The sequence below is a fragment of the Medicago sativa genome, chromosome 3 (genome assembly GCF_051527215.1).
Source record: "Medicago sativa cultivar Bolivia chromosome 3, Bolivia_mono, whole genome shotgun sequence".
NCBI classification, from domain to species: Eukaryota; Viridiplantae; Streptophyta; class Magnoliopsida; order Fabales; family Fabaceae; genus Medicago; species Medicago sativa.
This window is the reverse complement of record NC_140751.1, coordinates 94,566,038-94,582,787: the sequence shown is the minus strand read 5'-3', so window position 1 is coordinate 94,582,787 and position 16,750 is coordinate 94,566,038. Positions and strand designations below refer to the sequence as shown.

General features: G+C 33.4%; 3 protein-coding genes across 4 annotated transcripts; 2 read left to right on the top strand and 1 right to left on the bottom strand.

The window, feature by feature from the left end:
* The first annotated feature begins 1,110 nt into the window (after window positions 1–1,110).
* LOC146942219 (uncharacterized) lies at window positions 1,111–6,179 on the top strand. Of its 2 annotated transcripts, none has more exons than XM_085756160.1 (8): window positions 1,111–1,400; window positions 1,485–1,526; window positions 1,728–1,853; window positions 3,283–3,518; window positions 3,972–4,008; window positions 4,841–4,898; window positions 4,989–5,108; window positions 5,757–6,179. In XM_085756160.1, exons 1-7 carry the CDS (start codon window positions 1,311–1,313, stop codon window positions 5,066–5,068), a joined length of 669 nt encoding a protein of 222 aa, XP_085612286.1. In that variant the 5' UTR covers window positions 1,111–1,310; the 3' UTR covers window positions 5,069–5,108; window positions 5,757–6,179. The 2 variants fall into 2 exon arrangements, with proteins under 2 accessions (XP_085612286.1, XP_085612285.1); XM_085756159.1 differs by having other exon boundaries at window positions 4,989–5,113.
* A 1,395-nt stretch (window positions 6,180–7,574) lies between these two features.
* On the top strand, window positions 7,575–10,468 carry LOC146942218 (uncharacterized). The gene is made up of 7 exons (XM_085756158.1): window positions 7,575–7,617; window positions 7,679–7,784; window positions 7,858–7,899; window positions 7,988–8,326; window positions 8,912–8,969; window positions 9,062–9,186; window positions 9,961–10,468. Exons 2-6 carry the CDS (start codon window positions 7,683–7,685, stop codon window positions 9,160–9,162), a joined length of 642 nt encoding a protein of 213 aa, XP_085612284.1. The 5' UTR covers window positions 7,575–7,617; window positions 7,679–7,682; the 3' UTR covers window positions 9,163–9,186; window positions 9,961–10,468.
* A 517-nt stretch (window positions 10,469–10,985) lies between these two features.
* Window positions 10,986–16,079, bottom strand: LOC146942217 (squalene monooxygenase SE1-like). Its single transcript, XM_085756157.1, has 8 exons — window positions 15,751–16,079; window positions 14,295–14,406; window positions 13,965–14,139; window positions 13,178–13,346; window positions 12,379–12,597; window positions 11,964–12,239; window positions 11,542–11,820; window positions 10,986–11,448 (listed from the first exon to the last, which is right to left on the bottom strand). Exons 1-8 carry the CDS (start codon window positions 15,979–15,981, stop codon window positions 11,344–11,346), a joined length of 1,566 nt encoding a protein of 521 aa, XP_085612283.1. The 5' UTR covers window positions 15,982–16,079; the 3' UTR covers window positions 10,986–11,343.
* Window positions 16,080–16,750: the final 671 nt, after the last annotated feature.

Here is a 16,750-nt window from a genome sequence, read left to right as displayed (position 1 = left end):
TTTTTTTTTGTTGAACTTTCAATTATGAGGTAAAGAGGTTTTGATAATTTAAAATTCGGTCGGGAAGTAAATAAAGTTTTTTAAAGAATTGTTTCAGTGAAAAATCAAACTAAGTTATTCACAATTCATTATCCAATAAAGTTCATATAACATTTGAGTTCGATTGTTTGACTCTAATAATAGTTTTTTTTAATAAGATAAAGAGCTCTTTGTTATAGCTTCTTTTAAAGAAAAAACACTTAAAAAAATTATCATAAGGTTATTGCATCCGATTGTTACATTCTTTTAAAAAAAATTAAAATATGAAAATAGAAAGAGAAAATAAATGTCAAAAGATTAAAGGGTTAAATTTGTTTTTGATCCTTATAAATATATCAACTTTTTGTTTCAGTCCCTCTATAATTTTCCTTTAACTTTTCGTCCGTGTAAAATTTTCAATCCCTACTTTTGCTCTCTATTTTCAAGTAAATTTAAGTATTTTTTAATGAAATTGTGCATAAATGTGTAGAATATTGTAAAAATCTCTTAGAAAATAGAATATTTTAACAATATATAAATTAAATACGAATTTTTAACCAAAAAAAAATATGGTCTTGTCAAAAAAAATCGTAAAAAATATAAAAAAAACATATTTAATTCATGTTCTGTTAAAGAATTAAAAAAAAAAAATTGGAAAGATTCTTACAATATTATTAATTTTTATGCAAAATTTTATTCAAAAATATAAATTCTACATTTGAGATTACTTTAAAAGAAAAACCAAAAAGTGAAGATGAAAAACTTTTGGAGAACTAAAAGCTGCTGAAATTTTTTAGAGAGATTAAAATGAAAAATTGACATATTTATAAGGATAAAAAACATATTTAACCCAAGATTAAACTAATTTGTAACAAAACAATTTATAAACAAACAAAATTATTTAAAAAATAGTAACTTTTTTTACGATATATAACACAATAAATTCATAAAATCTCTGAATAATAATGGAAGTTCAATTAATCGAGAACAAAACAAAGGGTTGAAATGAAAGAATAGAGTTGAATATTCAGGAATGTTTTACCGGAAAAGGATAATATAAGTTATAAATATCTAGGATTTAACTAACAATGCACAAACAAAAGAAAGGGGAGATAAATATAATAAAGGAGAGAGGGTTTGTTGTGTTTGTGATTAAAATTCTTGTAGTAAATCGGAGAATAAACGCTAGCGAAGAAAGGAAAAGTGCAGGCAGGAATCACATGAGTCTGGGTTTCATTTATAATATAATCGTTGAATGAATCGAATGCTAACAACTTAATTTAATTCACGAAATGAAGAAAGACGATGATGATGACAGAGACCCCAGACTTGCCGGAGCTATTCTCTTCGGTCTAATTGCCGCCACCACCACTACTCTCCTCGTACGTAACCTTCTTCTCTTCGATTCATTCCTTTTTAGCTTTATCGATTAATTACAACAAATTTATCTTCATTTCAATTTTCAGTTCGGTCAGGTACGCAAAACTCTTGAATGGTTCTCTATTCAGGTATTTTTTTTATTTATTTATTTAATTCCTCCTCTTTTTTTCGTTACAAATTTAATGTAATTAATCAGTTTTTGATGAACCGATTTCTGTTTTTTTTTTTTTTAATTATCTTGTTATATTATAGCATGAATGAATGAATGGATACATACATGAGGAATCTAGGTTTTTAATTATTATGTGTTTGAACTCTTTTAATTGTAGGTAACGAGGACTCAGGCATGGAAAGGAAAGAGTGGTAGTTCTTATAGAACAGCTTATCAGGAAGAGGCCTGGAGAAAACACAATAAGCGAATGCAAGAGGAGTATGAGGAAGAGATGGAGAGAGTCGTGAGTTTTTTAATCTTCTGCTCTTCTTATCAACTTTATATTGCACTATTGTCCAACTTCGAATTTTAAATGCAAGATTTGCTTTGTTGTGTAGCAGAGATGAGGATATTGCGTTGGTTGTGTAGTAAGACTAGATGGGATACTATTAGATATGATAACATTAGATAGAGAGTCAGGGTAGCCCCTATTGTAGAAAAGATTGTGGAAACTTGCCTTATGTGGTTTGTGCATGTAGAGACAAGACTTGTAGAGTCTGTAGTCCTGAGAGTCAATCATATGGAGGGTAGTCAAATCACTTGAGGCAGAGAAAAACTTAGAAAAACCACATGAGAAACGATTAAGAAAGATTTATAGATTAATGAGTTGAATAGAGACATGCTATATGATACAACATTATGGCATTGTTTCATCCTTGTAGCCGATCCCACTTTGCAGGATAAGCTTGGTTGTTGTTTGTTAGTTGTAGCTAGCTGTAATGTTGTGGGACGGTTGAGTCACAATGTTTTAGAAATAAGACAAATTTTACTGCTTTATCATAAGCTAGAAAGAAATGCAGTTTTTAGCTTGGGTTTTGGTGATCTAGAACAGTAAACTTGGAGACCGGACTCCTTTAGGGAAGAGTGCTCCTCTTGTCTCACCAGAAAAATAAACATTTAGGGCAGTGTATTTCGCTCTTATTGAGTTTTAGATACTGATATGAATTGGTATTTCGTTACAAAGAAATTGAGAAAGATCCCTTGGATTACAACTTTGCAGAACATGCAACTTTCATGCTTTAAGGCGCTAATTCTCTCACAAAGCACTCGCCGTCCTCCCCTCTTAACCCTTGTTGTTTGTGAACACCGTGACCCACTTTTCTAACTATTCCCAGCTAACTAATCAAAGACCCGGATTTGGAATCTCTCCATTGAAAATTCTCTCAATTTTTCTCAAGTGGAATCTCAGCCATCAAATATGAGAAAAAAGATGATAGTTAAATTTAAAGAAAACTAATCAAAGACCCGGATTTGGAATCTCTCCATTGTAAATTCTCTCAATTTTTCTCAGTGGAATCTCAACTATCAAATATGAGAAAGAAGATGAGAGTTAAATTTAAAGAAAAATGGTTGGTGTGTTTAAATGGTGAAGATTGAAAATGGAGAAAAATTGAGAAAAATTTTAATGGAGAGAATCCAAATCCCAAAGACCCATGTCACACCTCCTCCTTCGCTCTAATTGTTGGTGCAATTGCCTGCGTTGTGTCAACCATTTATACTGATCTCCTTTGTAATCTGCAAAAAAGGTTGGGTCCAGGCAGGGTGTGCACCATTTCTATCATTATCTCTAAAATGGTAATATTTTCCTAATAACATACAAGTTATTAGAGATAAACTTTAGATATGCCCTTCTATTCTGCATCACTAGGTGATTTTCCATTTGTTCTTTGTAGGAACGAATAAGGCGTATGCAAAACGTGTTTAACAGAGAAAGGAATAAGTTCAAAAGAGGGTATGAAAGCTGGAGGGAACATGGTCCCAACGCATATCATCAACATTTCCAAAGAGAAGATTGGTATTGGAAGACTGATAATTCATACAGAGACAGGAGAACTAATTATCGAGAAAATCCAAGAGAGAGCGGAAACTATGCATTATCACATCACTACTCAGTTTTGGGTCTTGACAGGTACTCGCTGAGATCTAAGACAGCTGTCCATCTAATCTGTGCAGGAAACATTGTGTTTTTTTTCACATATATTAGCTGAGGAAGTACAAGATAACTGTTTGCATTATAGATTATTATAGAAAAGATAACAAATGAGAACTGTGTTGGTGAATAAAACGCCTTGTACTCTATGGTTGGATATATGCATATATGGTAAATCCAGAGCTGTCAATTACCTATGTAATTTTAAACGCTGTACTTTAGACGTATGTGATTCTGATACTTGGTAATAGTTTCAACTTGCAAGATCGGTATTTGTGAATAGAGTTTCAGTTTCCAAAAATTTTCTTAAAACTGCAACTTCGTAAATGCTTGAAGACTCTTACTCAATTGTGTTCTATCTGCAAATAAAGTTAGCATGCTTGTTTTGCTTTCATGATTGGCCATTAAATTTAACTTTCTGATGAACTTCAGGTTTAGGAAAGCACCATATTCAGATGCAGAGATTAAGGTAACTTTATTTTCTCACAATGCCTTGCACATTACTAATTTACTACTGGTGTTTTGCCATATTTTGTCCATCAATTGCTACGTCCATCAGTGCATCACACATTTTTTATACAAGTGTTTCATCTCATTTTACTTTTAGCGTCTTTGATATGACGTGATTTGAAGCCTCTAATACTACATCATAGATTGTGCATTTGAGCACTATTCTGGAACAACTAGTTTCATAATTACTCTTTTGAAGTAGTAAAATCATATGAAATCAAATGAAATGAAGTAGTAAAATCACAGTCCAGCCTATGAATTGTGCTCAAGGCAAATTTATAATCCTGCCATAATTTATGTACATATTATAACTATTCCCGTTGCTAGAGTGCAGCGTTCCATCTGGTTGATAAAGATCTGAACTTGTTAGTGTTTCATGTCCTGGTCAATTCACTTACCTAAAAGATAAGGAAACATAAGCCGAAAAAGTGCCAAAAAGGCAGATAAATGTTCTCTAGTTATACCCAGACCCAGACCAAGGGGCCAGTCTAGCACCTACTTACTGGCTCTTACTCAGGACCTAGACCTAAACTGACCGAAAAAGGCAGCAGAAGACTTCTCTAAAAGGGACTACAGCCTCTAGTGACTTCTATCCTGATTTGATGTCCAATAGTGTGTTCTCCCTTCGGATTATTATTATTATTATTATTATTATTATTATTATTATTATTATTATTATTATTATTATTATTATTATTATTATTATTATTATTGTTGCTTACTGCTCTCTTTCTTACATGACCTTGTTTTTGTTTTGGTTTTGTTTGTTAATTATCCTCTTACCTCTGCAGTCAGCATTTAGGACAAAGGCAAAGGAGTATCATCCTGATCAGAACCAGGATAATAAAGGTAGGTCTTGACTTATTATCAGTGCATAAGATCTTGTGATCTCAAACTTTGGCATTATTAATCACATAATCGTGTATGGGGAAATGCCAGACGTTGCTGAAGCTAAGTTCAAAGAAGTGATGACTTCATTTGAGGCCATAAAACAGGAAAGAAGTAACAAAAATCAGTAACTATCAAACTCTGCCCATCAATCCCAGGACCCAAAAGGATGTAAGGTATTCCAAGTAATCAATAAAGTTCATTTATTCAGTTAATCTTCATCTAGCTAAATCATGAATTTGCTGTGAATAAATTTTCTGCAATCATTGGTTTTTTTTTCCTTCTGAAATTCCTTCTATGGAACATATGTATTTAACCAAATTGTTGAGTCACGCCTCCTTTTGGATTTTCCTTTTGGATTTTAACTGCCACCTTTTTTTGTCGTTTGTTTCTAAAACCAAATACTAATTAGACAAACTATCGTGTATGATCTTAAAAGTGTTTTAATTTATGTAATTGGATTTGTTGGTGTTGTTTATTTTTATCAATTATAATTTGCCACGTGTATTAGATACACAGTTCGTGTGCTATATTATGATTGTAGAACCATAATAACAACACATACAGAATTTCACCTAAGTTTTGTCCATTGGATCCCCGAATGTGTTTAAGTTGAATGAAGGCAGGAAAATAATATCTTTGATGGTAATAAAGGAAAAGTTATACCAGTTTCATTTGGTTAAGTTTTTCTTTTGTGCCCCTTTTCTGGAAATGAAGCTGGATTACATCTGTATGCCTGAAAGAGTTTGAATTTTAGTTTTATGCATATGATTATACTTTGATAGCAGTTTAATTTTGTTTCTATGCTTCAATGAACAGAATTTGACACTAACAGACATGTGTAACCTGTCTGAGCTGTACAAAGAAAATCTGGTAATAATATTACATTATACTGAGCACGACTTCATTAAGTGGCCATGCAATGTTTGAACGCTGCCGGCAAACATTTGAGGTTGAATATGGAAGCCATGGACAGAGATGGACACTGAAGTACTGCCGCGCATAAGGTTTATTTGAAGTTTATCAGCATTTGTATAACATACGTGTAGAACTAATAAATATAGCTTATGGTATGCTCATAAGCAATTTTCAATTTATTTTTATAAATTTTCCAAAATAGTTCATAGAAAACTTATACAGGAATTGATTTTCTCTTTGATTGTAAAAGCGAAATAAATTTAAGCTCTTGTATGATCAACATTTTATAGAATGAGTATTTAATAATTAAATTGTTTTTCCGAAGATTAGACCCCAAATGTTTTCCATAGGTCGCAACAAACGACCAGCACCATATATCATTACAGCGAAAAAATGACGAACCAAACTCTGGGGGCGAGGGTAATCCTGAAGCAAAGTGACTGATCCTTCTGAAAACAAACCCCCAAAGACTCAAATAATCAAAGCAAGCTTAACACATTTCTTTCCTTGCTGGATCAAGTGATGCACAAAAAACCTTGTAAAGTGCTCATGCCAATGTATTTATGGTAGATGCAACTGGCAGCATATTCAAAGATTAAGATACCTTAGGCATTAAGCAGAGCTAAATAGATTCGTGAATGCTTATGCATGCCGGAACATATGTGTTCATTGTGATGGATCTTTCGAGAATGACTAACATGTTTTCTTTGGGTGTTAGAAAGTAGAAGAGATACTGAATGGGCATATGGTTTTATGCCTTTATTCTTTCAACTTATTGATACTTTAATACAACAAAATCTCCATACGTTCGCTATGACTTTATTGTGTATCTAGAAGCGATGAAATGATAAGCTATGGAATGATGTTGAGATCCCATCCTGTGTCGCGGTAAAGCCGGTGCATTATTGCAATGCATAGTTGTACTTTCGGAAAAAAAAATAATCAAGTTTATTTTCGTACATAGAATCTTCGTATATGAGTGACTATCATATAAATATTTTCTATGTATGCATTTAGTTTGTTTGATTCGTGTTTGAGCCGGATGATGAAAAATTCTACATTTTTTTGAGTGGAAGCATGTGCGCAGCCGTAGAGAACTGCGGTGTTGAAGTGTAACGTAGACGCGACAATCTTTTAGGAGCAAAGATGGTATGGTATACGGATGTGTTTGAGGGATGACAAATGTGACTTTGCAGCAGCCAGAGACTTGGTATATAGGGTTACCACAACCTCGGGAAGTTGAAGCACAAGGCTTGTAAAGGCTATTAATTTGCTTGGCAACATGAATTTACCACGAGTGTCGATTGAACTTGATTGTAAATAAGTGGTTGACGACATCTAAAGTAAATTTAGTACTAGGTTGAATTTTTAAACTATTTTTAATTTTGTAAATCTTGGTTTAGTTTTACACAAAACTTTAACATAAGTTTTCTTAAGAGACAAACAAATAATGTTGCAACCTTGTCGTACGTTTGTTGATAGATACATAGACATACTTTTTATTTTTGACAAAAGATTCACAAGCATATGTCATCTCATATTAGGACCACACTTATGAATTAGCTTGATTTTTGTCAAAAATAAATATTTTTAACCATAGTGGTGCTGGTGGGTTGCGACGTTGATTCTCGTGTGAGAATTGCTTTCTAAATAAAATAAAAACTTTTATGTTTTATTTTTGTTGAAGTTAAAAGAAATTAAAAAGCATGTATTATTACCAGTGTAAAATAGTTTACACTAGCATCCTTGAAATCACACATGAACCCACAAAAGAAATGAGAGAATGATAGAGGGTTTGTTTATAGTGTAGGTTTGAATTGGGAGAGAATGGAGAATAAACGGGAAGAAATGAAGAAAGACGATGAAGATAACGACCCCAAACGAACTATTATCTTAGTCGTAGTTACCGCCGCCGTCTGTACTATCATGGTAAGCTTGCATTTAATTTCGTTTTTAGGTTTCTTAAAACTAATAATTTTACCATCCTAATTTCAATTTGCAGCACGGTTCAGTGGTCAAAACTTTTCGATGGTTCTATGATGAGGTATTTGCTTTTATTTTCTTACTATTCAATTTGTGTTTGAAGTGCAAGAAGAACAACGTTGAAACTGTTTTTGAACTCTTTTATGTAGTTATCCAAGTCTCGGCCTAATGCATTGAGAAGGAAGAGTGGTAATTCTTACGGAACAAAACATAACAAGCCAATGCAAGAGGAACGAATAAGGCGCGCCCAAGACGCCTTTAACAGAGAAAGGAATAAGTACAATAGAGGCTTTGAAAGCTGGAAGGAACATGCTCCCAATCAGCATTTCCAAACAGAAGATTCCTATCGGAAGAATGATACTTCATACACGAGGACTAGTTATCGAGAAACTCCAAGAGATAGCGGAAACTATGCATTATCACATCACTACTCAGTTTTAGGTCTTGACCGGTATAGGAAAGCGCCCTATTCAGATGATGAGATCAAGGTAACTTTGTTTTTCTCACAATGCCTTCCACATTACTGTTATTGTTTTGCTAGTATATTTTCTGTATCCATTCATATGTGCATCAAAATCATCTTGATATGACCAAAATTGAAGCTTCTATGATACTAAGACAGGGATTATGTGTTTTGAGCCCTATTCTTGAACAACTAGTTTCATAATTATTCTTTTGCAGTAGTAAAATCATATGAAACGATGTCATGGTCCAGCCTATAATTTATGTACATATTATAACTATTCGCCTTGATAGAGAGTGGAAGTGTTCCATCTGGTTGAGAAAGACCTGAACTTGTTAGAGCTTCCGTACCCTCGTCACTTCACTAACCTATGATACTGGCTCTTGGTCAGGACCTAAACTAACCGAAAAGGAAACAGAAGAAGGCATCCCTAAAAGGGACTACATTCTCTAGTGACTTTCATCCTGATTTGATGTCCTGTAGTCTGTTCTCCTTTCAGATTATTATAATGTGTTTTGATATTATTGAAATTGTTGCTTATTGCTCTCTTTGCTAGTGACCTTGTTACTTTGTTTGGTTTTGTTTGTTAATTATCCTCTTACCTCTGCAGTTAGCATTTAGGACAAAGGTAAAAGAGTATCATCCTGATCAGAACCGGGATAATAAAGGTAGGTCTCGCTATTATCAGTGCAGAAGATATTGTGATCTCATCAAACTTTGGCTTTATTGATCACATAATCATGTTATGGGGAAATGACAGACGTTGCTGAATCTAAGTTCAAAGAAGTGATGACTTCATTTGAGGCCATAAAACAGGAAAGAAAGAACCAAAGTCAGTCATTGCCCAACTATGCCCATTAATCCCAGAGCCCAAAAGGATGTTAGGTATTGCAAATAATTTATAAAGTTCATTATTTATTCATTTAATTTTCATCCAGCTAAATTATGAATTTTCTGCAAATAAATTGTCTGCAATCGTTACAGATTATATTTGTGTTTCGGAAATTCATCTATGTATTGTTAGATATGTATTTAATTGATTAGAATTCCAATCACATATGCAATGCCTCTGTATTGTACTCAGTTGGAGCTCGTCATACTAGGCAAATTATTTTCTCACACAATATGTCAATATTGCTGCTGGCTTTCTGATATAATGTTGGGTACAATTTTCTTGTACTGTTACTTTCATTGTCAATCGCTTGATAAGTCACACCTCTCACACTTTGTTTAAACTTTAACCAAATCGTTACGAGGCATTTTCCCTTTGGATTCTTACTGACAAATCTATGTATCATTTGTTTCTGAAACCAAATATTAATTAGCCAAACTACCTTGTATGATCTTAAAAGTGTTTTAACTTATGCAGTTAAATTCGTTCAAAGCATAGGTGTTGTTTGTGTTTATCAATTATAATATGCCACGTGTATTAGATACACAATTCATGTTCTATAGAACTGTGAAAACAACACATACAAAGGCAGGAAAATGATATATTTGATGGTAATAAAGGAAAAGTTATATCTTTTGGTTAATTTTTTCTTTTGTTCCCCTTTTTTCTGGAAATGAAGCTGGATTATATTTGTGTCTAATTTTAGTTCTATGCATATTATTATACTGATGATAGCAATTTAACTGTCTTTATGCTTATATGATCAGAATTTGACACTTAACAGACATGAGTAACTCGTCTGAGCTGTACAAAGAAAAGATGGCAATAATATTAAATTGTAGTCAGCACAACTTCATTGAGTGGCAATCCCATTGTCATGTATGAACGCCGCCGGCAAACATTCAAGGTTGAAGATGGAAGCCATAAACAGAAATGGATATTTAGTGCTATTTAGATTTTAGAAGACTTTATTTTAAGTTTATAGTATGAGATAAGCATTTGTGTGCATAAGTGTTTGGATGAACTAATAAATATAGCTTATGATATGCTCATAAGTTCTTGTCAATTTATTTTTACAAATTTCCCAAAATAGTTCATAGAAAATTTATTCAGAGCTTGATTTTCTCTTTGATTGTAATTTGGTAAAAGGATCATACATTTAAGCTCTTGTATGATTAACATTTTATTAAAATACAGTATTTAATGAAGTTGTTTATCAGGAGATTAGACCCAAATGTTTCCAAAGGTTGACGTCTCCCACAAGTATCCTTACCCAGATAGTGTCCCCTTATATTCAATTCAAATTAAATTAATTCTGAGATTCTGTAACACTTACTAAAATCTTATTTGGTCATTCCCAATTAGATTTTTATTCTAGTTACACCTCTAAATTATTCGGTTATATCTAGAATTTCATTAGTGTATATCATAATACCAAAATAGCTTTACCCCAATATTAACCTTAAAAATCCTATAATTTCATCTCTCAAATTTACTCTTCACATTTCTCACAAATATTCAATGAAGATGAATAAAATTTGATGAAATGTTAAAGATTGAAGAACAAAATTTTCCATTGCATAGATGAGCAATTTACTATTTTTTTTTTTTTTTTAAATCTATGCCTATGAAAAATAAGGGTTTTGTAGAAGTTTATCAATGCCTACTATTATTGTATGATATATATTCATGTTTTAATACTAGTTTCGTCATTCAATGTTCGTACATGTTGTTGGTAGTTGTTTATAGCCGCTGTTCAATACGCACCGTCCCTTTTGCGTCTTTGCAAGAATTTGTTTTACATGAGATGAAATAACAACCAGCTATAAAATGTGAAAACAAAATTCAGGCAAATACAAAAACAAAAGAACCCAGCAATGTACTCCCTCCGTCCCAAAATATAAGCGAAAATTGGTCAACAAAAGTTAATGTATTTGGTGCAAAATTTGTGCCGAACACATCAACTTATGTTACCGATTTTTGTTTACATTTTGGGACGGAAGAAGTAATATTTACTCCATAAAGAATCAAACTTAAAAGCCATATAATGTTTACGTTTCAATCGAATCCGTTAGATTTCTAACTGAAAACAATGCTAGCTCATCTTGGAAACACCTTGACTTTTAAAGACGTATTCACTAAATACAAATTTATGCAGCTGGAGGTGCTCTATAATAAGCTGGAACAGTTGCAGGGAAGAACATTTGACGGATTCCTTCTGCCTTAATAATGGGCAAGATGATTCCGGATGCACTCTGCCAAAAGACAATTGGTTTTTGCAATTAAAGTGGGTTTTCCAACAATTTATTCAAATAAAATAACAACGAATCCAAAAAATTCCTACTTACAGCGATTAATCGTATTCCGATCCATATGCGTTTAGGGGAAGGAAATGGTAGCAACAAACGACCAACACCATATATCGCGACAGCGAAGAAATGAAGAACCAAACTCAGGGGGCGAGGGTTTAATCCTGAAAGCAAAGAGACTGGTCCTTCTGAAAATAAACCCCCAAGACTCAGATAATCAAAGCAAGCTTGACGCATTTCTTTTCTTGCTGGATCAGGTGATGCACAGAAAACCTTGTAAAGTGCTCCTGCCAACGTATTTATGGTGGATGCCACTGGCTGTATATTCAAATATTAAGATACACCCAGCATTAAGCAAAGTAAAAAAAAAAATATATTCAAGAATGCTAATGCATTATCCTTTTAATTCAAAAGAAAAAAAATTAAGGTGAAGAAGTGGTTGCCTCAGTTTAAGGAATTACCTTACGCAAGGTATAGAAGGATTCAAGGTATTTACAAAGGCTAGGTGCATCATTCAGGTCAAGTAAAGGCTTGAGAAGATTTCGTAGCACTACTATATCAGACAATGCCACAGTCATCCCACCCCCGGTTAGGGGATGGCGCATGTTGAATGCATCTCCCATCAGAAGGGCTCCCGGGGTGGGATAAGGATCGGCTGGCATGCTTCTGTTTGGCATTGTCCTTATGTGGCCTTTGTCCACTGCAGCTATGAAAGCAGCATGAAGCTCAGGGGGTACCTGCAAATTTTTTTCCCTTATCATCAGCTAACTCTTAGCTAAGGATGTGAAATATAACCCTGTTCTCACTAAGTGTAAAGTAATTAAATGCTAGGCCTAAAAAACAATTTGTACTTGTAGAACCACGAGTAGATGGTACCTGTGGAGCTACCACTGTCTTCAAATACTTTGCCATTTCACCATTGGAAATAGATGGAACCTTCTGACCAGGAACATCAACCAGACAGCGAATTTCTGTACTACTTATGGGATAGAACAGAACCGGTGAAGGATCTCCCAGTATGACGTGACCATGATTTGCACATGGAAGTTCACAATTTTCTAAAACTAAGCCAACAAAACAAGAGGGAACCTCTACCTGCAAACACAGAAAGAAATAAAATAAAAATAAAACAATGGTCCAGAATTCTACAGACTATTGGTTTTTACAAAAAAAAAAAAAAAAAAAAAAAAAAAACCGACGAGAATAGGAGTAGAAAGAAAATAATAGTAAAATGTGAAATCATTTAGTCTTATGGATTCCTATAACATCATAAAACAACCAAGTCTTATTCCGTTAGATAACGTTGGCTACATATATCAAGCAACGTTATGATATTCTATCATGGATCATATCTTTATCCAAATAATTTACCTCAAGTCTTTCTTGATAATCAGTCCTACAATTTTTCTTGATCTACCTCTAGGATTTGAGCTACTCTCCATCTGATTTACTATGGGATTTACAGGTCTCCTCCACACATGCCCAAATCACCTTAGTTGATATACAACTATCTTTTCTACTATAAATGCTACCCAAACTCTCTAATGCTATACTTCCCAATCCTATTTTGTCTATTATTTCCACACATCAGGTGCAACATTCTCATCTCAGTAACTTCATAGAAGAATGACAACTAAGTCATATAAAAATATATTTAAGTTGAAAATTTGATCACCTTAGGATTACAAAGAGAACGGCGCAAGTTTGAGAAACAACCATCACAAACAATGGTAAGAGGTGCACATGCTGAAAATTCCTGAGCATCTTTCGTTTTGTACTGTACACCTTTAATTGTACCATTCTCTTCGAGTAGGGAAGTGACTGTTCCTTGCTCCAACCGTACACTACATAACATAAAAAAATAAGACAAATGCTAACAAGTAACAACTGAAGAAGGTAAAGAAATAAACAGAGAATCTAATGTTAAAGAAAACATTTACATTATTGAAAACAAAAATATCATCTGAGATACTTGTGTTTTAAAGTATTCAGAAATGTTTATTATAATCAATGACCTTGGCCTTTCAATGTCAAATGAAAAGCTTACAGAAAATGATTCGTGCGTGCAGAATCATTGGCATGTAGAACACGAGCAAGCAAAACTTTATATCAGAAAAAAACGGAATGTGAAGTAAAGGAAGAAACCAATACTCCCTCCGTCCCAATTTATAAGCAAAAAACACAAATTCACACTTATTAAGAAAACAAAAACATAGTAGTTTGAGGTATAATTTTTGTGTTTTTCTTGGAATAAGTTTCATGGAAAGATGTAAAAACAATTCTTATTGGTTAATGATTATGGAGAGAATAGAAAGGAGAACAAATTGAATGCAATTTGCATTTAATTTTACTTTGGAAAAGATGATTTTTTTGAAATAACATAAAATTTGGTCTTTTTTGCTTATATTTTGGGACAAAGAAAATGAGATTTTTTTGCTTATAATTTAGGACGGAGGGAGTACTTGGGAAGGGAGGCAACTTTCTCTCTCATTCTCTGAATAAAACGCCCATTGTGAAAGCTTCTTCCAGCGATATCTGAGTGAAACTTTTCCAAGGGATAAGAGAGTCTCGTGTGTTTCCCATCCTTGAAAAGAGCATACCCAAACACTTGCTGAGCATCAATTTTCTCCACACAATCTGCAATAATAACAAGTTGTGATCGTTCTCCCTTTTTGTTCTAAGTGAAGTTAAAAAGGTAAAAAAGAATCATGTGTGTTCCAGCACTCAAGATCAGCCAGAATCAAGAAGTGAAAGAAATGATGTGCCATATACACACTGCTAAGTTTCACTACCTTCAAGTCCCAGCTCAATCAATTTGAGATAGCCTCCAGGTTGTAGCAACTCGCCAACAATTCGGTCTGGTTCATTCAGATCTCTTTCAATAATAAGTACCCGTCGTCCATCCTACATTAGATAATAGTTATGCTATCAAAAGTTGATAGTGAATTTGTTATAGAAAACAGTACTTAATTAAAAACATCCAACATGTCAGGAATCAACTTGATCAACACAACACAACAGAACGCAAACAAAAACTGGGAGACAAAAAGACAGGAAAAAGAAGAGGACCAGCTGAGCTGGATAGTAGAACCTTGAGACCAAAGGGAAAGTTAGAAGTCAGTTTTCAAGTTTTCCCCTAAAATGAATATGGAAAACTAAATCTTAACTTCATTGATGAACTCCAATTAAGGGATATTTATACAGGGAGCAAAAACAAGAGGGTAAAATACCCTCGTAAGGGAACTAACAAACTAAAAGAAACAACCTCAAACTAACTAAAACTAACTAACTCATTATCTATAACCCCAGTTTGTACTTAGAAATGGCAAGGTGGGGTGTGCACAGGGTAATTCCTCACTCCCAAGGGTAAAAATCTGCTGCCCCGTGACTGTCAGAATATCCATTAATATTTGAACTGTAAATAGGTTATGAAAAAAAAATTAACAACAACCAAACCTTATCGCCACTAAGTGTGGTCGGTTACATCATGGACAAAACAACGTCATAGCATTCTATCATATCTCTATATCCAACTTATTAATATATAGATTTTTCTTAATAGTTTCTCTTATAGTTTTTCTAAGTCTTCCTTTGTCTCTTTTGATTTCACTACACTCCATTTGATCTAATTCTCCTTACACAAAATCTATATGTCTTCTCTCTACATGCACAAATAACCTAAGTTGAGTTTCTACCATCTAATGTTGTCATTTCTAATCATATCATGTCTAATCTTAGTGCACATTCAATGCAACATCCTTATCTCCGCTACAATTACAATTATTTTATTCTCGTGTATGAAGTATGAAGTTAAATTAAAAAAAAAAAAAAATATAATACAAAGTGATATTATCTGAAACCAAAATATAATACTTAAAATGGCATAACATTTAGTTGAAACATGTAGAAAGTACCAAAATAGAAATTTGAAAGTTAGTGAGAAATTGAAAGTTGTCGCTGTCTAAGTACACCGGATGCATAGTATCACTAACATGGATATGTCAATATCTGTCCCCATTCCATTCATAATTCATAACTGGTAAAGAAAAAGTTTCCTGTACAGTCAACAAACCTAAACCCTGACCCACAACAACAGATTTAACCATGGATACGGACATTCACAGTATCGATAATTCAATAAAACCAGATACAAAACACAGTAATTTAAATCTATTTTCAACAAAATAATAAACAAATGTTAATATGAATGGTGGAAATTACGAAGAAATAGGAATGGGAATGAAAAACCTTGCCGAGAGTGTAAGCGAGAGCAGAGCCGGCGACACCAGCACCGACAATGATGATATCAACGTCGCCGTTTGGATTAAAAGATCTGCATTCTCCGGTGGCGGTTGTAATGTTCTCAGCGGTGGTGGTTGTTGCATCGGAATGGTTTTTACGAGAGAAAAGGAAATTGTAGAGTGCAGCGAGAGTGATGAGGGTGCATGTGATCCACCCGAAACCGTAGGGGTCGACCATTTTGAGAGGAAACTCAAAACTCTTTGCGTCGGAGAGAGAAGATGACGGTGCTGTGTTTGTGTTGTGTTTTCCCTCTCTCTCTCTGCTTCGCTGGACGTAATATTGTGAATTTGAAAGGTTGTATTGTATGTTGTTACTTTGCGTGGCTGGATAAAACCCAAAGGGAATTTGATGAGGAGGACTACTTTTGTTTTTATTTTTTTAATTTCATTTATTATACTATTTTTTGAAAAAATATTATTATTTTTTTTTTACAAAAACCAAACAATTCATTCAAATTGATAAAATATATCAGAATCAACAACGCTAAAAACGTAAAAGGTGAATCTACGAACAAACTCACATCACCCAAGTTAACAGTATACAACTGCAAAATGCCTACAAATAATATGATAAAATCTAAATCACCAGAATATTCATACTTCCGGATCTGCAATGTTAGCATCCAAATCTGATCTATCTGATTTTTTTTCTTTTATCATTTAAAAAGTGTAGCAAACTACTTGAACATATTTATACTTACTTTTTCATTATCCCAATTTTACCCTTAAACAACTTTTTTTATAATAAATATCGTTGTTGGTGTCATTAAAAAAACAATTTAGATTATATTTTTTTTGTTATATCGTTGGTGTCATTGAAATAAATAATCATGATTAGTTTGGTTTGTTATAACTTGAAAACAATAAACGTTTATATTTTTAGTTTGAATCCAAATCAAAATTTCATAAAAAAAATCGTTAATAATTTTCAAATGTTAGCGGATTAA